We start from the raw sequence: 25,254 nt of genomic DNA on the forward strand, positions 1-25,254 counted from the left end.
ACCCTTCCTTTTCTTCATTTTTTCTCTTACCGCATTATTTTTTTATCCTTTTCATTTTATTCTAATTTTCATTTCTTTATGATAAAGCTCTTTTATTTTTTCTAAGCAAGCATTATTTTGAATATTACTAAGATATATATGGATCAACCCACGAAATAATGCAAATTTATCTTCTTGTTGTTACTCCTGTACAATAATAGTAACCTGTCATAGTCATTCCCCAATAATTGTATCTTTAAGGTAAAAGTACCCGAGCTCAATAAACTCTATGTCGTTCGTCGTGGACTTAGTTCTATTTCGTTTTGAGGCAGACTGCACACACACGGGGCGATCTCGGGCCTCTCACTGCGAGTTATCCCCAAACATCACAACGGACGTCAATCGCATACGGACTCTACTCATATTCCCCCAAACGTCCAACCAACTAACCACCACACAGCGGGACAATATGCGGGTATTATAGTGAGTGTCGTCAACCAATCAATTTAATATAATCATTCCATATCAACAAATAGCTTGCCTACCCGATGTTCTCTCAGCTGGGAGTTGTGGCGTGCTCCTATAACCCAGTGACTTGGAGGCTGAGGGAGGTGAACGGCTTGAGGCCGGGAGCCCTGCTTGTCGTCGCTCTATGTTGATCGGGTGTCCGCACTAAGCTTGGCATCAATATGGTGATCTTGGGGGATCCCGAGACGACCAGGTTGTCTAAGGAGGAACGTACCGGCCCAGGGTGGAGACACAGCAGGCAAAAGTTCCCGTGTTGAGCAGTAGTTGGATAGCACTCGTGAATAGGCAGCGGCGAGTAGCCTGACCAATAGAGTTGAACTCTTCCTTTTCTTCATTTTTTCTCTTACCGCATTATTTTTTTATCCTTATCATTTTATTCTAATTTTCCTTTCATTATGATGAAGCTTTTTTATTTTTGCTAAGCAAGCATTATTTTGAATATCACTAAGATATATATGGATCAACCCACGAAATAATGCTAATTTATCTTCTTGTTGTTACTCCTTTACAATAATAGTAACCTGTCATAGGCAGCGGCGAGTAGCCTGACCAATAGAGTTAAACCCTTCCTTTTCTTCATTTTTTCTCTTACCGCATTATTTTTTTATCACTTTCATTTTATTCTAATTTTCATTTCTTTATGATAAAGCTCTTTTATTTTTTCTAAGCAAGCATTATTTTGAATATTACTAAGATATATATGGATCAACCCACGAAATAATGCAAATTTATCTTCTTGTTGTTACTCCTGTACAATAATAGTAACCTGTCATAGTCATTCCCCAATAATTGTATCTTTAAGGTAAAAGTACCCGAGCTCAATAAACTCTATGTCGTTCGTCGTGGACTTAGTTCTATTTCGTTTTGAGGCAGACTGCACACACACGGGGCGATCTCGGGCCTCTCACTGCGAGTTATCCCCAAACATCACAACGGACGTCAATCGCATACGGACTCTACTCATATTCCCCCAAACGTCCAACCAACTAACCACCACACAGCGGGACAATATGCGGGTATTATAGTGAGTGTCGTCAACCAATCAATTTAATATAATCATTCCATATCAACAAATAGCTTGCCTACCCGATGTTCTCTCAGCTGGGAGTTGTGGCGTGCTCCTATAACCCAGTGACTTGGAGGCTGAGGGAGGTGAACGGCTTGAGGCCGGGAGCCCTGCTTGTCGTCGCTCTATGTTGATCGGGTGTCCGCACTAAGCTTGGCATCAATATGGTGATCTTGGGGGATCCCGAGACGACCAGGTTGTCTAAGGAGGAACGTACCGGCCCAGGGTGGAGACACAGCAGGCAAAAGTTCCCGTGTTGAGCAGTAGTGGGATAGCACTCGTGAATAGGCAGCGGCGAGTAGCCTGACCAATAGAGTTGAACCCTTCCTTTTCTTCATTTTTTCTCTTACCGCATTATTTTTTTATCCTTTTCATTTTATTCTTATTTTCATTTAATTATGATGAAGCTTTTTTATTTTTTCTAAGCAAGCATTATTTTGAATATCACTGATATGGTCGAATCTATCCGAAGTCCCCCGCCGCCAATTTTACAAAGCAGACATGATATTCCAGCATATTATAGTAGGACCACCTTAAAGCATTACTATCACTGCGCCGGAGTATGCCCCCCCCCCCCCCCATCGCGATTCATGGATGGCAAACGGGTTCTAATGTAGCTAACTTCTTGCCTTCAATACATGTAATTTCAATATCATTATCACAATCGGGCTCACAACTGCAGAACAGCACGGGATTTGGATCTGTCATACCCATGGTTATCTCATGCTTCTACCTATTGTTATACAAATCAATTAAAGTTAATTGATTGTTTTTGGTCATACCCACCATGCGGGTTACATGTATCTTGCAAGACTTTTTAAACTGTGCCAGCAACTTTCAGCAATTTAACATAATCATTCCATATCAACAAATAGCTTGCCCACCCGATGTTCTCTCAGCTGGGAGTTGTGGCGTGCTCCTATAATCCAGTGACTTGGAGGCTGAGGGAGGTGAACGGCTTGAGGCCGGGAGCCCTGCTTGTCGTCGCTCTATGTTGATCGGTTGTCCGCACTAAGCTTGGCATCAATATGGTGACCTTGGGGGAGCCCGAGACGACCAGGTTGTCTAAGGAGGAACGTACCGGCCCAGGGTGGAGACACAGCAGGCAAAAGTTCCCGTGTTGAGCAGTAGTTGGATAGCACTCGTGAATAGGCAGCGGCGAGTAGCCTGACCAATAGAGTTGAACTCTTCCTTTTCTTCATTTTTTTCTCTTACCGCATTATTTTTTATCCTTATCATTTTATTCTAATTTTCCTTTCATTATGATGAAGCTTTTTTATTTTTGCTAAGCAAGCATTATTTTGAATATCACTAAGATATATATGGATCAACCCACGAAATAATGCTAATTTATCTTCTTGTTGTTACTCCTTTACAATAATAGTAACCTGTCATAGGCAGCGGCGAGTAGCCTGACCAATAGAGTTGAACCCTTCCTTTTCTTCATTTTTTCTCTTACCGCATTATTTTTTTATCCTTTTCATTTTATTCTAATTTTCATTTCTTTATGATAAAGCTCTTTTATTTTTTCTAAGCAAGCATTATTTTGAATATTACTAAGATATATATGGATCAACCCACGAAATAATGCAAATTTATCTTCTTGTTGTTACTCCTGTACAATAATAGTAACCTGTCATAGTCATTCCCCAATAATTGTATCTTTAAGGTAAAAGTACCCGAGCTCAATAAACTCTATGTCGTTCGTCGTGGACTTAGTTCTATTTCGTTTTGAGGCAGACTGCACACACACGGGGCGATCTCGGGCCTCTCACTGCGAGTTATCCCCAAACATCACAACGGACGTCAATCGCATACGGACTCTACTCATATTCCCCCAAACGTCCAACCAACTAACCACCACACAGCGGGACAATATGCGGGTATTATAGTGAGTGTCGTCAACCAATCAATTTAATATAATCATTCCATATCAACAAATAGCTTGCCTACCCGATGTTCTCTCAGCTGGGAGTTGTGGCGTGCTCCTATAACCCAGTGACTTGGAGGCTGAGGGAGGTGAACGGCTTGAGGCCGGGAGCCCTGCTTGTCGTCGCTCTATGTTGATCGGGTGTCCGCACTAAGCTTGGCATCAATATGGTGATCTTGGGGGATCCCGAGACGACCAGGTTGTCTAAGGAGGAACGTACCGGCCCAGGGTGGAGACACAGCAGGCAAAAGTTCCCGTGTTGAGCAGTAGTTGGATAGCACTCGTGAATAGGCAGCGGCGAGTAGCCTGACCAATAGAGTTGAACTCTTCCTTTTCTTCATTTTTTCTCTTACCGCATTATTTTTTTATCCTTATCATTTTATTCTAATTTTCCTTTCATTATGATGAAGCTTTTTTATTTTTGCTAAGCAAGCATTATTTTGAATATCACTAAGATATATATGGATCAACCCACGAAATAATGCTAATTTATCTTCTTGTTGTTACTCCTTTACAATAATAGTAACCTGTCATAGGCAGCGGCGAGTAGCCTGACCAATAGAGTTAAACCCTTCCTTTTCTTCATTTTTTCTCTTACCGCATTATTTTTTTATCACTTTCATTTTATTCTAATTTTCATTTCTTTATGATAAAGCTCTTTTATTTTTTCTAAGCAAGCATTATTTTGAATATTACTAAGATATATATGGATCAACCCACGAAATAATGCAAATTTATCTTCTTGTTGTTACTCCTGTACAATAATAGTAACCTGTCATAGTCATTCCCCAATAATTGTATCTTTAAGGTAAAAGTACCCGAGCTCAATAAACTCTATGTCGTTCGTCGTGGACTTAGTTCTATTTCGTTTTGAGGCAGACTGCACACACACGGGGCGATCTCGGGCCTCTCACTGCGAGTTATCCCCAAACATCACAACGGACGTCAATCGCATACGGACTCTACTCATATTCCCCCAAACGTCCAACCAACTAACCACCACACAGCGGGACAATATGCGGGTATTATAGTGAGTGTCGTCAACCAATCAATTTAATATAATCATTCCATATCAACAAATAGCTTGCCTACCCGATGTTCTCTCAGCTGGGAGTTGTGGCGTGCTCCTATAACCCAGTGACTTGGAGGCTGAGGGAGGTGAACGGCTTGAGGCCGGGAGCCCTGCTTGTCGTCGCTCTATGTTGATCGGGTGTCCGCACTAAGCTTGGCATCAATATGGTGATCTTGGGGGATCCCGAGACGACCAGGTTGTCTAAGGAGGAACGTACCGGCCCAGGGTGGAGACACAGCAGGCAAAAGTTCCCGTGTTGAGCAGTAGTGGGATAGCACTCGTGAATAGGCAGCGGCGAGTAGCCTGACCAATAGAGTTGAACCCTTCCTTTTCTTCATTTTTTCTCTTACCGCATTATTTTTTTATCCTTTTCATTTTATTCTTATTTTCATTTAATTATGATGAAGCTTTTTTATTTTTTCTAAGCAAGCATTATTTTGAATATCACTGATATGGTCGAATCTATCCGAAGTCCCCCGCCGCCAATTTTACAAAGCAGACATGATATTCCAGCATATTATAGTAGGACCACCTTAAAGCATTACTATCACTGCGCCGGAGTATGCCCCCCCCCCCCCCATCGCGATTCATGGATGGCAAACGGGTTCTAATGTAGCTAACTTCTTGCCTTCAATACATGTAATTTCAATATCATTATCACAATCGGGCTCACAACTGCAGAACAGCACGGGATTTGGATCTGTCATACCCATGGTTATCTCATGCTTCTACCTATTGTTATACAAATCAATTAAAAGTTAATTGATTGTTTTTGGTCATACCCACCATGCGGGTAACATGTATCTTGCAAGACTTTTTAAACTGTGCCAGCAACTTTCAGCAATTTAACATAATCATTCCATATCAACAAATAGCTTGCCCACCCGATGTTCTCTCAGCTGGGAGTTGTGGCGTGCTCCTATAATCCAGTGACTTGGAGGCTGAGGGATGTGAACGGCTTGAGGCCGGGAGCCCTGCTTGTCGTCGCTCTATGTTGATCGGGTGTCCGCACTAAGCTTGGCATCAATATGGTGATCTTGGGGGAGCCCGAGACGACCAGGTTGTCTAAGGAGGAACGTACCGGCCCAGGGTGGAGACACAGCAGGCAAAAGTTCCCGTGTTGAGCAGTAGTGGGATAGCACTCGTGAATAGGCAGCGGCGAGTAGCCTGACCAATAGAGTTGAACTCTTCCTTTTCTTCATTTTTTTCTCTTACCGCATTATTTTTTATCCTTATCATTTTATTCTAATTTTCCTTTCATTATGATGAAGCTTTTTTATTTTTGCTAAGCAAGCATTATTTTGAATATCACTAAGATATATATGGATCAACCCACGAAATAATGCTAATTTATCTTCTTGTTGTTACTCCTTTACAATAATAGTAACCTGTCATAGGCAGCGGCGAGTAGCCTGACCAATAGAGTTGAACCCTTCCTTTTCTTCATTTTTTCTCTTACCGCATTATTTTTTTATCACTTCATTTTATTCTAATTTTCATTTCTTTATGATAAAGCTCTTTTATTTTTTCTAAGCAAGCATTATTTTGAATATTACTAAGATATATATGGATCAACCCACGAAATAATGCAAATTTATCTTCTTGTTGTTACTCCTGTACAATAATAGTAACCTGTCATAGTCATTCCCCAATAATTGTATCTTTAAGGTAAAAGTACCCGAGCTCAATAAACTCTATGTCGTTCGTCGTGGACTTAGTTCTATTTCGTTTTGAGGCAGACTGTACACACACGGGGCGATCTCGGGCCTTTCACTGCGAGTTATCCCCAAACATCACAACGGACGTCAATCGCATACGGACTCTACTCATATTCCCCCAAACGTCCAACCAACTAACATCCACCCAGCCGGCCAATATGCGGGTATTATAGTTAGTGACGTCAACCAATCAATTTAACATAATCATTCCATATCAACAAATAGCTTGCCTACCCGATGTTCTCTCAGCTGGGAGTTGTGGCGTGCTCCTATAATCCAGTGACTTGGAGGCTGAGGGAGGTGAACGGCTTGAGGCCGGGAGCCCTGCTTGTCGTCGCTCTATGTTGATCGGGTGTCCGCACTAAGCTTGGCATCAATATGGTGACCTTGGGGGAGCCCGAGACGACCAGGTTGTCTAAGGAGGAACGTACCGGCCCAGGGTGGAGACACAGCAGGCAAAAGTTCCCGTGTTGAGCAGTAGTGGGATAGCACTCGTGAATAGGCAGCGGCGAGTAACCTGACCAATAGAGTTGAACCCTTCCTTTTCTTCATTTTTTCTCTTACCGCATTATTTTTTTATCCTTTTCATTTTATTCTTATTTTCATTTAATTATGATGAAGCTAGCTTATTTTTTCTAAGCAAGCATTATTTTGAATATCACTAATATGGTCGAATCTATCCGAAGTCCCCCGCCGCCAATTTTACAAAGCAGACATGATATTCCAGCATATTATAGTAGGACCACCTTAAAGCATTACTATCACTGTGTCGGAGTATGCCCCCCCCCCCCCCCCCCCCATCGCGATTCATGGCTGGCAAACGAGTTCTAATATAGCTAACTTCTTGCCTTCAATAATTTCAATATCATTATCACAATCGGGCTCACAACTGCAGAACAGCACGGGATTTGGATCTGTCATACCCATGGTTATCTCATGCTTCTACCTATTGTTATACAAATCAATTAAAGTTAATTGATTGTTTTTTGGTCATACCCACCATGCGGGTATAAACATGTATATCTTGCAAGACTTTTTAAACTGTGCCAGCAACTTTCTCTTGTCGCACTGACATTTTCAGTTCCTTTCACTACCGCTATGTAGGTGCTGCGATACGGAAATGATGCATGGGTTTTCCCCGATGTCTGTTCGCAAATCGATATCGTTATATCATCAAAACCAGGCACACAACCACACAAAATCACTTTCCCTTGCATTCGTGTTGTCACTCTGTGTTACGTAAGTATTTTGGCGCTTTCTCCTTTTGTCAGATTCTATTCTCTTTCATTCATGCTAAAAAGAGAGAGGTTGATGCACCCAACTTACACACGAACGTATACCATGATTGCCATTAAGTATGCTAGGCCCTATGTCATGATGTGCACATTCTGACAATCTGTGCAGTATCGGCCTATGAATGATATAGTTTTGCAGATATGCCGGTCTACATATGCCGTTCTGCGGCATATGTAGTTGGGTTCTGCGGCATATGTGTTGGGTGTGTAATTGTATGTTGCTCAAATGTCATCCCGGGCGAGGTTGTTTGGGGGGGGGGGGGGGCTAATAACTCTCGGGGCTACCTCCCCTGCCTACTTAGTTTAATGACAAATTGTAGGTTGCTTGGGATATTGTTGGACCCCCCCCCCCCCCTCCCCTCTTGCTTCAAATGGACTGTGCACCCACCATGTTTGTCTATTCAATACCCATTTGAGATTCAAAAACTTTTCGACTTATAACCACTACGATCTTTCCAGAAGTTGCCTTCAAAATGGACCAGATGAGCCGAAACATCCGAAACAATGCAAACGAGATTTGCAAACGAGTCAACACTGTGGATGTCCTGCGACTTATGGGCGATAAATTACAGGAGGCAGACGCAGTGAGTTGGCGCCTATTAGGCCGAAGTTACATAGGCCTCATTCGTTCATTTACCACGAGTCACTTTCCGGGTTTTTCTTTCATTCCTCGGTGAATGCACGCCACAAGGCCGTGCTTTTACAGGGGAACGAAAGCAAAAGGGGAAAATGAGTCCTGGGAAATGAACGAATGAGGTCTATGTAACTTCGGCCTTAGAGGAATGTAACAAGGGAATTGCGCCAAATGGAATGCGCCAAGGGGAATGTAGGCCTTCACCCCTCCGCCAAACATATGGCAACATCTAGAGACAACAGTCAGTGATCCAGAAGTATTAGGGTAGCAGGAAGGGTTGGGCGTTTGTGGTTTCTGAGTCTGAGGGGGTTGGTGTCTGTTGACTGTGCTTTAAGAGAGACTAGGCATGGCGCCAGTCTCTCTTAAAGCACAGTCAACAGGCATTTGGTCTCAGTATTTGGGTTTTGATTGCCATGACTGTACCCCTGTAAAAGTCAGAGGAGGAGAAGTTTGGAATGATGAAAGCATTGAAGAAGAAGAAATGTTATTATATATTGAGGAAAGCAAAATTTATTATGAGACTAGAAGGCAGTGTCCTGACTTGATTATTTTGAAAATGGCAGTCTGAACACATTAAAAGGTGGAACATGGCATTTTATCGACTTTGAAGTGTTCCGCAGTTAAAGGGAGACTATAGGCAGCAGCTAGGTAGGCAAGATAAAGTCATACAAATTTGCCAATAGGGGTCAGTCATATCTCTAGGCATGGCGCCAGTCTCTCTTAAAGCACAGTCAACAGGCATTTGGTCTTAGTATTTGGGTACAGAATCAAGGCAGAATCAAGGCAGCTCAGAGAGCAATGATTGAACGATGCTGTGGACAAGTCCAAGGATACTGCATCAGTCACGACCAACTTCTCATCAGAAAGCGTCACCACCAGCATATTCAATGTTCAGTTCCAACCTGTACCAGTCCAATGCACGCCTGTCATGGTCAGCAGTGGTCAGCTTAGCGCGATATGGAACATTCTTCTGAAACTCAAGCGAGGGAAGTCTGCTCATTAGCCTATCTCGCGCACTGCTCCTTCTTGTCAAACATCGTAGTGAAATCGTGGTACAGTGGGGCGTCCTCGAGGATTGCAGCTGGTCGGACAGACGTGAGGTGGAATGTGGGCGGCTGCACTTCTTCGTTGATGTGCGATGGCAGATAGCACAGTTGTTGCGTTGCATGACAGCTGAAAGTGAATGTGATATCATAGAACTGAGGCGTTTGCAATGAGACTATAGGTGAAGTAGAAGCAAGGAGTGAAATGGGCCATCTTCCAGTGACTAATATACAGAGTAAGGGCACTGGGTGTTGTTAGATTCAGCATTGAATGTATTCCTCGTACAAGCGTGAATAGTGTGGACATACATCGAGAGGTGAGAGACCCCTATTGACTACTTCTTGTAACTTTATCTTGGATATTATATTAGTATTGAACTTCTAGCCATGGATTATGAAGAAATTGAAGTTGTAGGCATGGAATATGAAAAATTATTCAACGTTGAAAGACATTATTCCATGAGGCTTTGCCGTGATCGCAAAGGACGTGACGCGATTGGTTCACATGCTAATGAGGTATGATAATGATAATTACCTCTATAATGCTACTTGGATAGCGACTGTGTCGTTGATTGCAACAGTGGTCTATGTCAATGTGTGCCTGTAATGTCAATGAAGTATGATGAGGTGATGACGATAGTGCAATTGACTAGGTGGCGCATTTTAGAATCAGCAGTGAGCACTGTGTGTAACATGGTGGAGGCAGCGGAGATAATAACTGTGTCGAAAGTATTGTTATAGGGCCTTCCCTAGGCCCATGGGGTTAAATTTACAATCCACGATTGAAAAGACGGAGTTTGATCGCATTCAACTATAAATCCATTGAACAGTTGTGTTCCTTGGCTTTAGTCAACCGATGACCTTTTGTTGGGCCATGATCGGGGATTGTAAACTGTAAATGTATTATGGACTGGGAGACGGGGGAAACACAAGTGAAATAGACCAAAACAAGTGATTTTGGGGCTTTGGTTTAGACGCATGCCCCACATGCGCCATGCGGGATTATACGGTTCATGTGAACTTGTTGACATCTACATGATCTAGTGCCGTTATTGGTCATGGTACATGGTTGGTAGGCCTAATCATCATGGCAATATGTTTCAGGAAAAGCTCGGAGTAAAATGAACTGCCGATGAATAATGATGTTGTTCATGTTTACCATGTTTACTATACATAGCCATAGGGTATGCACTGGCCAGTGTACTTTCTGCACGTCGTCATGGTCATGTACGTGATACCTTGCATATTTAGTTTTTTGAATGCGCATGCTTTTTGGGCAAAATCACTTGTACCAACACTAATGAATAATGTCTTCTTATCCCTATGACTCCATACACAGTGAGGGCATTGTCCCATTCTCATCAAATGGTAACTTATTGTACCGTATTAGGGTGGAAGTTGGGCAGCAGATACCTACCGCTGCACGCCTGTCATAATCAGCAGTGATGAGCTTAGCGCGATATGGAACATTCTTCAGAAACTCAAGCGAGGGTTTGGTGGTTTAGGTGGTTTAGTTTATTAATCAAAAGGCCCGGAGGGCAAAGGTACACATGGTACAATAGAAATACAATGATTTTGATTGAAAGTACATAAGACATACAAAGGATACATGACAAAAGTAACAATATAAAGTCTACTACCGGGGTCAAACCTGGAGTAGATACTAGTAGGTGGGAGAGAGGAGGTCCTTATTTTATGCGATCAGAAAAGCATTTCTGTAAAAATGATGATAGCTTCTGACAAATTCCAGGGTCCTCATTTGAAAGAAGCCAGATAAACTTATTTCCTGGTGAGAGACCTGAAAAAAGACCTGAGGGAAGTCTGCTCATTAGCATATCTCGCGCACTGCTCCTTATTGTCAAACATCGTAGTGAAATCGTAATGGAAAAACGTCTGGCTTTGCGCCAGACGTTGAGACTAATAAGTGAAGAACTAGTAGGTAAAGAACTTCTACTTGCGCGAGACTGCTCTGATAAAATTATCATTGCAGAGACTACGGTGACGTACACATATATTTTTTACAATCAAAAATGCCCTCAAAAGACGACATGGGATGATTATTTTATTGATATTTCCTACTATATACCTTCCAATTATCACTTTATACAAATAGATCGGCGTTAGGTCGCATGCTTTTCTTTCCTGGTGACACTATAAAGCAAAATAGTTGCAACCCCGTAAATGCGCTATAAGTCCAATAATAAGTGACGGTGACCCGTTATAAATGTTTCGCCAGCTTCGCTTTTTTGCCGCTACGCGGCGCGTTGGGCCCTTGCGTCCAGGCGAACCTGTGGAGGCTTCCTATTGAGAATGATACTATTGTATGGTTGTATAATTGACTGAGGGGAATTCATTGATTAGATTGTGGCCTCAGCTGGCCTTCCACATGTAATTGTGAACTTGTCATCACAAAACAGATTTAGGCTGAATTTAGATGATACCCAAAAGACCACGGAACGTCTTCCATACAACGCTTTTGAGGCCGGTATAGGATGAAGCAGAGTTGACTTAACAACAGGGTTATCTTACCCCTGAATGAAGCCAATCCCTCCCTTGATAACAAGCAGTTGAACTTCTCATTTAGGAACACCATTGGGACTGACAGCCGCTGTCCTATATAGTGAGGTGTCCTCATTACAGAGGTCAAATTAAATGTACTTGGCCTAGAGGGACCAAAATCAGTGTCCTTAGAGAGGGTATCCTACAAGCAGTGATATTTGCTAGGGAGGTTCCACTCTACCAGTTATTTATTGAACAGCTCGTCAACCGGACTTGCCGATCTCGTGGCCTGTGTGCGACAGGGCGTTCAGTTCCCCCTGCCTTAAGCTTGTTGGCTCATTTTCGAATGAAATACGCTCTACGTAGGTGACAGCAGATCTCCCACAAAAGAGGACGTAGAAGGGTTTTTGTCAGGGCGATACCACCGCATTATATCGGGTGACAGGACGAGGCTTGTTTACTGCGCCCCCAGTGTAATTATATCGTGATTATGCTGATTTCTAGGCGTTACATGTACTGTAAGTTGCGTATAATAGTTGATAAGTACATCTTTCTGTGTTTCAGGAAGAAATCAGGGCGTTGAAGGAAAGGAAGGGCAACGTTGTTGCCATGGACAAGCTCCTCGAGTTCCTACCACGACGCCGGGGAGCCCTGCGTTGCTTCGTAGAGGTCCTGCGCCACGAAGACTTCAACGGGGACTATGACTATATCGCCGATGAAATCGAGGGGATATCTCCACCTGGGAGCAGAAGCAATCGGCCAACGAATCGCTCAAATCAGCAGCCAGCTTCCCTTGCGTTTCCACTCCAAGTCTCCACCCCCGATCAATTTAATCAGGACACAAATGACGGAAAGACTGTTGAAGGCACAAGGTTGCCTGGTCAGTTCGAAACACAATCTTACCAACTGAAGTCGGACGGTGAGCCCTACACGGTGGCTCGAGGACAAACAGCGAATATCCAGTCTACAGTTCATGTGGCTGGCGATCCTCAGGTACTGTCAACTGTGTCAAGTACCAGCAGTGTGGGCATTAGTGATCTGCAGCGAGGAGGTAAAATACCAGCGACAAGCCAGAAGGAAACCTCGACGGCGGCATCTCCTTGTGCTTATTGTAATGGGCATGAGAGTTGCTCCTTCTTCGAAAAGCACACTAATGGCAACAGTTAATCGTTGCTTTGGACTTGACTCTTTTTTATACTGGGGGCACACAAAAATTTAAAATTCTCTATCAATGACAAACTATCGTTTTGATTTGTTGGCATCTGTTTCATTGTGTCATCTACTAAAGTGCCTTCTGGTAGATGACGCAACGCCACAAAACAAAATTCGTTTTTCTAAAATAAAGGATTTTGAAGACCTCTGTCTCATGATCTCATAGACAATTGGCTCTGTGTGCTCCAAGGTTAAGTAAATAATGTCTTTCAATAAATCATGATGGAGATCGTCAGCTGATCGAAGAATTTTTTCAAGTTCCAGTTGTGCGGAGTTGCCTTGGATCAACGTGTGATCCAAGAGAGCTCTGTCCCAACGCACGTCTTTCGAAACTGGAGGTGGCTTTGGTCTTGAAGCCATACATACTCTGTTGCCCAGCTCTTTATTGAAAGACTCTGTTTTAGTGTAAAATTTATATTCTGTACATATTTACATAATTGGAAATTCCAAAAATTCCCAAAGAAACAAATGGGTGGGGCTTTAAGCTTGTGTGGTAGTGAAAACTGCTTTTGCATGTTCTCACAGACATCAATGGGTGACCTGCCGAATGTACATGTATGGGATACTTGCCGAGCGAAGTACGGATTGTATCATATTGTATCTTGCATCTTCATGATTGTATTCACGTCATGTAAATATATAATTGGTAATAAAAAGTTATAAACAAATGTTGTAGTCGTATCATGTACGTTTTTCACTCAGCGGGAAAAATGACACGTGTCCGTCACACCATTCCCAAAAGCAGATATCATATTCAAGCTGCCAGTATACGCTTCCATGTTGGAAATTTACTGTAAATTATACTTTGCGAGAGCGCACAGTCTGATTGGACTGAAAATGGCCGCCGCCGACAGATTCGTGCTTACTTTAGGGAAAAAATTAGACCTACATGGTCTGTCGTTTAAAATGAAAGTCTGCAACTAAATTTTTTTAGGGATATGCCATTTCAACCATGTCACAAACTTGCGGGTGACTGGCGGGCCTAAACGTCGTGTAAAAATGAAATGGCCTGGCCTGGTCCATTGAATTTGCCTGGCCTAGACCGTTCAGGGGAAATGGCGACCACAATTAAAGCAGGGACGGAACCACGTCTTCAAATATGGAGTTCTGGTCCTGCGCAAGAATTAAGGCTGCTCTGTGCAGTGGCCGGGTCATAAAGACTTTAAACACGGCATTTGATTGAGTAACAGACTTTTGTATATCAAGATGTTAGATGCCAGGGCAAACTAGTCTACCGAGGTAGTCCAGTCGTCACCCTACTTATAGTCTTCTAGATGGACGATCGAGGCCGAGCCACTGCTTCCGGAGAGTATATGAGGCAAACAAGCGATCAAACCTAAGTAGCGAGTGCGGCTTGTGCATGACTACTGGCATTTTCTCTAATTGAAGACAGTCAATAGACCAATAAACCAAGTTGCGCCCACCCGTAGAAGCACGCAACTGAACTCTCCAAAAGATCAAGCTGCCACAACGTGAATATTGTTTGGGGTTTTCCCAATCTGAAAATTACCGTACGGCTCTTTTCCACAACACTGACTATTAGGCCTACTCATTGGTCAACTATCACATTCGGTATCACGATCAGATTTACATGTACCTTCATACGTTCATTACCTGGTTATCAGTCCTGAATGTATGCAAATGTGAATAATCTTTTTCTCATTCTGTGGGTTATAGCTGCAGTTAGCCACGGTCATCGGATCGGGAGGATGCGGATTCCGAATTTTGCCACGGTCATCGGATCGGGAGGATGTGGGTTCCGAATTCTGAAGGCAATGCACGCCATGCCGATCTATCGGCGTATTGTGCGTCGGAGTGCCTCCTTCCTGACTTAGGATTGTCTGATAAATCGGCGTGATGCATCCCGGCATTGCCTGGGTTGTCCTGGTTTCATGATTTTAGCGCGTCAAGAACCATTTCCGAATCGCTCTGACTTCTAATTCTGGCGATGATTGTCCTACGATAGCCGCTGTGACAAGCAATGTCACCCTGGTAAAACAACGCACCTCCCTGCGAGATCTCGTGATATTTGGTAGCTACAATCCAACCTTGCGTCAGGAATTGGCGGAGGCGAAATGACTTGGGACGAGGTTGAAGCAATGTCAAAGGAGTCTACATAAACCGGAAATAGGGGCTGGTGTCTTTGAAGGGCCGCGCAAAAAAGCGATTTTAGTCGCTACGACCTGCGATGCATCCATGACAGCATGACAAATCATTCCAATTTTACTGATCGCCGGCCGCATTCCGAACACAATCGTCGTTGCCGTGTTTCTGTCGCAGGTCGCAGCGATTTTAATCACTCGTTTACGCGGCGCTTCTGTGACTAATAAGCGCGTTTACGAAACTTTGTCCGGGGCGATGTGGTATAATAAATTTCCTCATACAAGCATGAGTAGTGACAATGCAATGTGAGGTAGTAGACACATATCGACGATTAACTTAACCTTCAATCAATTCTCCTACATAGCCTCCCTTTAATTTCAGATTCACATCTCTTCCGTAAGACTGTCATTTCCGACAACCGAGCTTAAGAATGACATTGAGGCACGCGCAGTTGACGGATAACCTCAGAAACAATGCGAACTATATCATTGCCAATGTAGACGACGTTCACGTGGAGCATATCATAGAGTTGATGGAGACGGCCCTGCAGAAATCAGACAAGGTGAGTGGACCCCTTCGTTGACCTGGTCCCTTTACTGATTTAGGGACACACTCACGGTTGTCAACGTGTATTTTAAGTATTTGTTGGCGAGAAAGATTTCCTCCTACGAAGAGTTTTTTGGTGTTTTCATACGCATTAATTTTGACGCGCGCAGATCTTCGGGTCACACGCGAGTCTCTCAATTTCGCTTTCGGCCGGGGCAGCATGCCGATCTATCTGCTTTGTGCATCTCGGGATACCTCCTGTAGGAGAAGATTTTAGGATTGACGCACAACACCGATAATTCGTCAGGTCAGACAGTGGTACTGTGCTGTTTTATATACTTCAATCTTAACAGCTAGCCCATGTCATACTTGATACGGATATCGTCTTTACTCAATTTGACTAAAAGTGTGACTGTGCAGTTTTAGTACTCAGTGTTTCATTTCAGGAGAAAGTGGTCAAGGCCAACTCACGCTCTGGAAGCGTTGAAGCCATGGACAAGCTCTTTGGGTACCTTCCACGTCGGCGCGGAGCCCTACGTCGCTTCATAGCCGTCCTTCGACACCAAGATTTCAGCGGTAACTATGACCACCTTGCCGATGTGGTCGAGGGGAAAGCGCCCTCCAGCAACAATGGGAATAAACCAATGGGACGTCTGCATAAGCAACCAGCATCTGCGTCTTTTCCACACCAAGTGTCCACCGAAAATGAAGAGGAGGGGAATCTCTGCCTCAAAAATCTCACGACGGACAACGTGATGGAACAGGCATCCACCGGCGGTGAGCCCTGCACGTTGTACCTAGGAGGAGCAGGTCTTGGCAATGGGCCTTACCAGGTGTCTACAGCCTTGTCTAGTACAAGTAGCGTGGACCTAAGTGATCTGAAGAGGCGTGGCGAAGTACCGCCGGAGGAGGTGGAGGAGGAGGAGACCTGTCAGTGGTGTGAGGGATGCGAGAATGGCGCTCATTTCTGTGAAAAGCACAGTAGTCTAGGATGAACAAAGACAAAATGATATGCATATAGTCATAGACCTTTTATGCTTTAAAAGTGGTCCTTGTACATGTACTGGACGCTTACTCCAGGGGGACATCTAAAGTTACTTTTCAAATGCCAACCTTGGCAATACCTTTCTGTGAATAGTGTAAGGCATATTCGAAGTACATAGGTGTATTAAATGAATGTGGTGGTTTTACCTTCCGATATATACAGGGGTACCATGACATGACATTATACATATAATCATTTTCTAGTCTCTTCGTAATGTTTAAAAATGAAAAATACATTAGTAGTCAGTCATAATTATTTATTAATGTTAATGTATTAATGACAATCCTTGGTACAAGGATGCGGAAACACAATACGTCCTTATACTGGCGATGCCGGAAGAACATTAGGATGTCCATTGGCTGTCACGTCCTAAGATCAAGGCCAATCCGTGAAATTTGAAGACACTATTTTCGAAGCAGAACTCTTAAGTAAATCAAATCCTGTTAGCATTTTCCAATAATGATTACTTATCCAGACGTACCCTAACGTACTGTCATATTATCCAATGAAAATGAAGCATGTCCCAAACACTGCTTACGTTCACATTATCAATTAAAGGTTCCTGTAGGCGGCGCACCTGTAGACTATGAGCCTGCGTCAAAATGGAGAGGCGACTCATTGGAACAAGATATTCGCGGGAGAATGTATAGTCTGACAATATAGCCGCCATTATTGAAGTCACGTGGTCCATCTAATCCATTCTTGGGGTGGATCAGACACGCGTGAAGATACTGTAATCATAGCGATCTTCGCCTGCCGCTAGTTAATTTATGAGCACAGAGCTTCGAACAGGCAATGCATATACTTCTGAGATATTCAAACGATTGGGGGCGGATGGGTCGATAGGCGACTGACTAATTCAAGTATTTTGACGCACCTGTAATCTCAAGCTGGAAGCCTGTGGTAGCAGAGAGAAAACTAAGTATCCTTTGAGCTGCACGGAGAATGGCGCGAATGGTCCAACTAAAAGTCGACCTGGAGTCCACCTAGCGGACAGAATAGCTACCATTTGCTTCGAAGCTCAAAGTACGCTCTGCGGTGCTAGTCTGTCACTAAGCAACCGTTGCCAATGACGAGGTTTTGATATTGCAGTCTCCCTTAACCTTGCGCTATTTGTTTCATAGCCTCCCTATCCCATCTCCACATCTGCCAACCCTCCTTCTCTGTCAGGCAGATGCCATTCTTCCTCTTGTAGAATTCTATAGAACTTTTATTCCAGTCGAGGCAGACGAAGTGGATTCTACAACAGTCCCTGTCAATGCCCACCTGAAAGAGGATGACACTCATTGATTAAATGACCAACGGTGATATTAGGGGCTTCATTACCAAGCTGTCGCCGGCCCAGTCGCCTTTCTGACTGAAGTTACTGTTGAAAATTATTCCACATTACTGGAACTACCATGTTCCTCCGACTACGATCTCGAGTGAGCCCTTTCGGGCGACGATGGTAACTGTACGGATCTTCAGAATGTACCCCCGCCCTGTTTCGTGGGTTTTGCAGTAAGAAACACCAACTTACTGATGTCTAACTTTGTGAAAGACAAAGGACAATAAATTGTAAGATGACGCCAACCGTCTGCCTGGTTCAAACACTGACTCCAACCTGCTTACCTTTGCGACCGTGGACAGGAATGCGTTCCCAATACCCCGTCCTCTGAATTCCGGTTTGACATAAAGATCTTCGAGGTAGATCATCCTTCCTTCCCATGTTGAATAGGTGAAGAAATATAAACAGTAGCCAACGGTAAGAGTCTTGCCTGGAAGAGAATGATAGGCCGGGATCAACCAGACTCTCACCAATTGTGATACGAACCAACACATGTACATAAAAACAATGCAAACTACATGAACTTAGGCAATGATGGCAAAACGAAACAAAGGGTTGAATACTGGCGCCATCTGTCAATGTTAGCACAACCACCCCGACAAGGATCAAGACTTCCTTTAAACTATCGTCAATCAGCATGGCCAGTGATTGCACTTGGTACACCTCAGCATTTTGGTGAACGAAAAAAGTTGCGCTGTGCGAACGGGATAAATCAGTTAATAAGTTCATCCGGAACATGGCTCCTTTTCCCACCGAGTATTCAGGTCAGATTGTGACTAGGATAATATGAGTTATGCATATTTTATGTTGAAATCTCACCCTTGTCTTGCACTTCAGCAACGTAACAATGGAAGTACCGGTCTTCTCCGAATCCATCACGACGTAGCACTGGAAATCAAAGACTGGCGTAAATTGTGTACCGTGAAACATATTAATTTTGCCACCCCTTGAATATCGGTATACATCTAATTGTGATCAATAGCAACAAAAAAAAATGTGACAAAATTATTTTTGATAATATCCCGCATCCGTCATTTAGGAGATATATATTAAGTGGTGGTAATACTTGCACACACCACCACACAAACTTGCAATGTAGCGTCGTTTACTATGTAAAATTTACAGTACATTGTGCCTCGTTTTCGCCGCAGCGGTTTGGTGTCGCAATCATTACCACTTGGGACGCAGCACGTAGTTCGCCCAAGAGTTCCAGGACGAAACGGAGAGTGCCCTACGCAAAATCATTATGCCAAAGATGCTGAGCAAATCCCTCGATAATTTTATGAACTGCATTTTTAAATAGCTGAACAACTACCAAAGATTTTTGCAATTTATTCCAGCTTCTCACCATCAGCACCGATCTTGACCTGCTCTGGCATATTTTCATAAACGGCAAGTTCCTGAAATAAAACAGAAACCGATAGAGAGTTAGAGATTCATACATTTCTTGTCAAGTCGGTTACAAGTGAGTGAGGCGTATATTCGCATGTACGGATGAAGTCCTCAACAGATTCCATGACCCAGCGGCCGCTTTGAATAGGCCGAGTTCCGTGTCCATGGGACCCCATATTAATCATGCACAATAAACACATACCGAAAGACGAGAGAGGAATGCTGACTCCGTAATACAGAAATATGTGGCGAGTAATCAAGCTTTTATGTCAGGTCTTTTTGTAGATTTACGATTTTTTAATTGATGAGGTGTAAAAACCTTGGTGATAGATTGTGACGCTAAACGTACAATGTAGCACTCTTGTGACACTCTCAGACTTGACTCTGTGACACTCTCGCACTTGCCTCTGTGACACTCTCAGACTTGACTCTGTGACACTCTCGCATTTGACTCTGTGACACTCTCGCACTTGACTCTGTGACACTCTCGCACTTGACTCTGTGGCACTCTCGCACTTGACTCTGTGATACTCTCAGACTTGACTCTGTGACACTCTCGCACTTGACTCTGTGACACTCTCAGACTTGACTCTGTGACACTCTCGCGCTTGACTCTGTGACACTCTCGCACTTGACTCTGTGGCACTCTCGCACTTGACTCTGTGATACTCTCAGACATGACTCTGCGAAACTCTCAGATTCGACTCTGTGACACTCTCGCACCTGACTCTGTGACACTCTCACACTTGACTCTGTGACACTCTCAGACTTGACTCTCAAGGGTTGACTGTTTTAGAATGACCTACCTTGATCAGATCTACGATTGCTTCACAGTCCTCCGACACAGACACCCTGATGTGAAAGCCATTTTCAGTGCTTGAGTCAGACATGCTGACACTCTCCGACTTGACTCTGTGACACTCTCACACTTGACACTGTTACACTCTCACACTTGACTTAGTGACACTGTCAGCTTGACTCTCAGAGTTGACTCTGCCACAGAAAACGACTAGATACGATAATGGACAGTATGTATTCAGCATGAGGCCTACTTATAGGCCTATACGCGCATGTCCATTAATACTATAGCCTTGAGATAACACGCTCAAATTCTAAAACTATACATACTGAATACTACATATAGGTCAACTAGGCCTAATTTATCATAACCTTAACCTTATCGCCGAATTAGGCCTATGCTGGGTGACATGATTGTAAGTTCTGATTGAGTATTTGCAACTCTGTCTTCTGCTATGTATTTCAGAAATCTTCGCAAATGGCAAAATTAAAAAGGCGCGAAGATTTGGCGGTTTACAGTACTTAGGGCTGGAGTGTTTCCCCCTCATTGTGTCAACCCTAACTAAGCCCGCAGCACACTAGCCGCCAACTTTGGCGACAAGAAGCGTTCGGCTGACGCCTCTCGACGCCAAAGTTCGCGGCCAGTGGATCCCGGTCAGAGCACACCTGCCCAGAATTGGCGTCCAGTAGCGTCTTTTCCGCCACTCCAGCCCATCCTGGGCCATGCGGCGCGAAATCATGTGACATCAAGACGCAAGCTGATTGGCCATAGCGTCGCCGCCGACGCCAACTCAGGCGGCAATCCGTAGCACACCTGGCTTCTTCTTGCGTTCAAACGCGGCGACACGCGTCAAAAATCAAACATGTTAGATATTTGGCGTTTAGCTGCGGCAAGTGGCGGCAAGTCGCGTTCGCCGACGCAGTTCGTAGCTGACTAGGGATTTTTCAGGCGTTCAGGACTCTTGCGGCAAAAAACGCCAGTGAACGCCGAAGTTGGTGGCTAGTGTGCTGCGGGCTTAAGAGATCAACAGACACGTTTTTCTACTGATGTGTCCCTTTTATATCCTGAAAATAAAATAACCGCAGATGTTACTCCGTTGTGAAACAAATCTACTCGTCCAAAAGGAAAAGGCTGTTATTCGTTGGCAGATTATGTTCGAATCTGCACTCTTGAAATCTACATTTTTTCTGAAGGCCCTACATGTATTTCTTCCTGGGGGCTGTTTATATCCTTTTCTCCTTGCCTGAAACCCCACCCCACTTCGTTACATGTACGACGGCGATAGTGAAGTCCGGATCACAGACTATTTTTCTGGCCAATATACCCGGGCCCGGTGTGACAGCGGATATAGTCCCCCTGGAGTCATAGTCCGGTAGCATTGTATTTGACCAATTAAGCAGCATGATCTATTGTACCGCTAACCCTAACCAAAACATGTAGCAATGCGGGCTATTGTTACACGGACTATCAGCCCTAGGACTACTATCCCTTGCACACCTGTGTAAAAGGAATGGACGTTCTAGGATTGCAGGACCCCATACAATAGCTGTGCATTGTCAACGAATGTGGTTAATGGTTTGGTTAGGAATAGCTACATAATCTTCAACAAAGGAACTCGGCGACTCTATTCACTTTAACTAAATGACCGGACTTAGATTCCGGGGGGACTTGCATTTCTTTTACACCGGTCTCAATGCTGTTTCACCTGATACTCCCTTTAAATTGATAAAGCATCTCGACGCCATCTATTGATAATTTAACACACTATTAGGCAGTATATATACATGTACATGTATAAGGAAAAATCTTGACACTAGAGGCGCTGATTCCGTTCCTTGTAACGCAAATTTTTAGAAGTACGATATATCAATTCTGTTAAATTTCTCCTAACATTTCGATTTTTGAGATTAATCATGTCCAAACTAGTTGAATAAGAGTGCGGCCATATTAAATGTATGTTTTAGGAGCCTATAATGAAGTTTATTTTAGTTCTTGGTTTGGAGATGACTTGTTGGACTAAGAGTCCCGGGAACTTTTTACAAACACGTGCGTGTCGGTAGACTGACGAATTGCTGCTGTCTACATTGTATACAGATAGCGCATAGAGAATTGGGGTCAAGACAAAACGGGGCCTGGCCCAAGAGTAGCATAGCTTTTGCTCTGCGCTGAGATGTGGTTAGAAACTAAATCTCATTTTTGATTTGGTCTTGCCTAACCGATCCAGGAAGTTTGCAAAGTGTGCAGAAAAGAAGTGTATTACAGTAGAACCTCCCTTAGCAGACACCTGTTTATAAAGAACAACCTCTCTGTTAAGGACACTAGTTTGGTCCCAAATTGGTTGTTTCCATTTAATTTGACCTCTCTAATCAGGACACCTCTATTAAGGGCAGCACTTGTCATTCCCGAGGGTGTCCTTGATAGAGAGGTTCTACTGTATTATTAAAATTTTCTACCAGGGATCTGCTGATCTATCAAGTTATTTTCATGATTTCGAAATTTACAATAGCATTAGCTTGACAAAGGTAGGCTAATTCGTGCACCATATGTGCGATTCTTGAATACCTGAGATGTCTCATGACACACTTTTTGTCCCAAGAATGCTTTCGGTTTATTATTCTTAAAATAGTTTTAAGGCTCTGTATATAAAACATACTTAAGTCATGTGGTCATTCATTCAATCTTGGTTAAGGAAGTAATAAACGCCAAATTTTAAAGCCTGAGTTCTACTGATCTACATGCATACTTCATTACTGCTGTTTATCAAATACATGTACCTTCTTGATCAGGATACCAAGTAAAAAAGGTGAGTTCTACTGACTTATACTTCATTACTGGGGTTTATCTTAGACATTCTTGCTCAGGATACAAAGTAAAAAAGGTGCTATGACTACAATGCCGAAAAATGCTGTGTTATAGTTCTAGGGGAAACCGCTGCGCAATGGAAGCGAACAAAAAATGAAAGGAAATGGGCGCTAGGTAACCAGTCGGTCAATGAAAAATCCTCTCATGTTCACCTCGGGATACTAGTTGATAAATACTTAAAGTCTACGCAGCGAACTATTGAAGCTGCTCAGAAACTGAAGAATACGCTCATGAGCATAATTGGGCCAAATCAGCAGCCAAGTGGTTTCAGCCCAATAATAAGCCACAACTTGTACAGAACGATTTGCCTTCCCAGAGCTCTTTATGGAGCTGAAATTTGGTGTCAGGAAATTGCTCTCTCAGAGCTGTTAATTCTAGAAAGAGCCCACCGTTACTGTCTTAAAAGGATGCAAGGATTTAATCGGCTAACGAGCACAACCGTGTGCCAAGCAATGATAGGCAGTCCTACGCTACAGTGTTACTTGGACAGAAGGTGTTTGCAATTTTTCAGGCAACTTGCAAAAATGTCTGAAAATTCCCTTCCTTTGAAAGTTCTAAAATGCCGATATGCCAATATGGTCGAACGTGCGGGTAAAGACAGTAATAAAAGTTTAGGCTATGTTCCAAACCTCGTAAAGCTTATGGACAAATATAATTGCCGTGAATATCTGACCGATTACTTTGAATCGGATACATGTAGCTTTCCAGATAAAGGAATCTGGAAAATTATAGTGAACGAAGCAACATTACTGTTTGAAAATAAACGATTTGTGTTAGACTGCCAAGAAAATGGCCATCAGAGAATACTGAACATTGAAAAGTCTCTAGACTTTCCGTCTATGCTCTGGATTTGTGCAAAGAACGATCCGAACTTAGCATCAAATTATGCCTTTCTGGCAAAGTTGTGTACACTGCGTGTCGAACCAACCGAAAAATCCTGCGAACAATGTAACAGCGTCTCCACGGACCCTCAAGTTCACTTTTTTTGTCAATGCACTGCCTTTAGCAGTAACAGGGACCGGTTTTGGGACAGCATTGAGCAAAAATGCGACGTTAATGTTAGTAGCGAACTGTGGAATATGATGGACAGTGATTTGGTCGAAACATTGCTGGGGAGGCAAACAGATAGCCTCGATTTTGACGAAATGTCACAAGTTCTGGGTGTTACTGCCGCCACCTGGCGGCCGTGAGAAAATGTTTAAGGCGAAATAGTTCAGAGACACCTTTACTTTAATTTCTTGATTTGTCTCGTGCAATTTTGATTTGTTGCTTGTTGTAAATAACTATACATTACTGTTGTTCTGTAATCTTCTAACAAGGAGGAAATAAAGAAATATATAAAGAAATATATATTGCTCGGAATATAGGCTTATTGGTGATAGGCTTATTATAGGCAATATACATGTATATATGTAAACATACCGGTCATGTCGGCCTACTTTCAAAATCTTGGTTAAGGAGTAAGTGATAACGCCAAATTCATTTTGAAAGGTGGGTTTCACTGATTAGTACTTAACTCATTACTGGGGTTTATCCTATACATTGTTTGCTCAGGATACCCATTTTATGAGGTGAGTTCTACTGATTTATGCAGCAGAACCTCTCTATTAAGTACACCCTAGGGACTGACAAGTGCTGTCCTCAACAGAGAGGTGTCTTGATAAGAGAGGTCAAATTGAATGGGAACAACCAATTTGGGATGAAAACTAGGGTCCTAAATAGAAATGTTGTCCTTAATAGAGAGGTGTCTACTAAGGGAGGTTCCACTCTATGTTGTTTCTGGGGTTTATCATACATTCTTGCTCATGATGCCCTTTTTATAAGACAAATTCTACTGAGATGTACATAATTGCTCAGAATGCCTAACATTTGACAAATACAGTGGCACCTCCCTTAGCAGGCACCTCTCTATGAAGGACACCCTCTATATTAAGGACAGTAGTTTGGGTCCCAAATTGGTTTCCATTCAATTTGACGTCTCTAATCAGGACACCTCTCTATTAAGGACAGCACTTGTCAGTCCCGAGGGTGTCCTTAATAGAGAGGTTCTACTGTAACTTTGTAATGTTAAATATCTGTCCATTTCCAGCTTTCACTATGGATGTGGACCAGGTTCTGATGGAATCCCTTGCCCCACAGCAGAGACTGAAATTGTGCAAACAGCTTAGACAGGAACAGGTAAAAAACTTTGTGCAAATACAGTA

General features: G+C 43.2%; 4 protein-coding genes across 14 annotated transcripts in view; 3 read left to right on the top strand and 1 right to left on the bottom strand.

Moving 5' to 3' along the window:
- Positions 1–7,410: 7,410 nt before the first annotated feature.
- On the top strand, positions 7,411–13,621 carry LOC135494790 (uncharacterized). 2 transcript variants are annotated; one of them, XM_064783072.1, is made up of 3 exons: positions 7,411–7,532; positions 8,048–8,172; positions 12,329–13,621. In XM_064783072.1, exons 1-3 carry the CDS (start codon positions 7,421–7,423, stop codon positions 12,929–12,931), a joined length of 840 nt encoding a protein of 279 aa, XP_064639142.1. In that variant the 5' UTR covers positions 7,411–7,420; the 3' UTR covers positions 12,932–13,621. The 2 variants fall into 2 exon arrangements, with proteins under 2 accessions (XP_064639142.1, XP_064639144.1); XM_064783074.1 differs by having other exon boundaries at positions 7,432–7,532; positions 8,051–8,172.
- A 947-nt stretch (positions 13,622–14,568) lies between these two features.
- On the top strand, positions 14,569–16,772 carry LOC135494925 (uncharacterized). 6 transcript variants are annotated; one of them, XM_064783267.1, is made up of 3 exons: positions 14,569–14,619; positions 15,461–15,641; positions 16,072–16,772. In XM_064783267.1, the coding sequence occupies exons 2-3, from the start codon at positions 15,510–15,512 to the stop codon at positions 16,618–16,620; spliced, it is 681 nt and encodes a 226-aa protein (XP_064639337.1). In that variant the 5' UTR covers positions 14,569–14,619; positions 15,461–15,509; the 3' UTR covers positions 16,621–16,772. The 6 variants fall into 6 exon arrangements, with proteins under 6 accessions (XP_064639337.1, XP_064639334.1, XP_064639335.1 ...); XM_064783264.1 differs by having other exon boundaries at positions 14,579–14,968; XM_064783265.1 differs by having other exon boundaries at positions 14,579–14,781.
- Positions 16,773–17,178: 406 nt separating this feature from the next.
- LOC135494926 (thialysine N-epsilon-acetyltransferase-like) lies at positions 17,179–20,449 on the bottom strand. The gene is made up of 5 exons (XM_064783269.1): positions 20,196–20,449; positions 19,346–19,397; positions 18,817–18,885; positions 18,282–18,427; positions 17,179–17,936 (listed from the first exon to the last, which is right to left on the bottom strand). The coding sequence occupies exons 1-5, from the start codon at positions 20,277–20,279 to the stop codon at positions 17,769–17,771; spliced, it is 519 nt and encodes a 172-aa protein (XP_064639339.1). The 5' UTR covers positions 20,280–20,449; the 3' UTR covers positions 17,179–17,768.
- Positions 20,450–22,870: 2,421 nt separating this feature from the next.
- LOC135494247 (unconventional myosin-XVI-like) overlaps positions 22,871–25,254 on the top strand; it is a 145,768-nt gene continuing 143,384 nt past the window's right edge. For 4 of the 5 annotated variants that reach the window (XM_064782096.1, XM_064782099.1, XM_064782098.1 and 1 more), the window contains exons 1-2: positions 22,871–22,991; positions 25,140–25,228. In XM_064782096.1, coding sequence (XP_064638166.1) covers positions 25,148–25,228 — 81 coding nt within the window. In that variant the 5' untranslated portion in view covers positions 22,871–22,991; positions 25,140–25,147. Of the gene's footprint in view, positions 23,067–25,139; positions 25,229–25,254 lie in introns of all 5 variants that reach the window. The other variant, XM_064782097.1, reaches the window with a different exon arrangement.

The sequence above is a fragment of the Lineus longissimus genome, chromosome 10, assembly GCF_910592395.1.
Source record: "Lineus longissimus chromosome 10, tnLinLong1.2, whole genome shotgun sequence".
NCBI lineage: Eukaryota > Metazoa > Nemertea > Pilidiophora > Heteronemertea > Lineidae > Lineus > Lineus longissimus.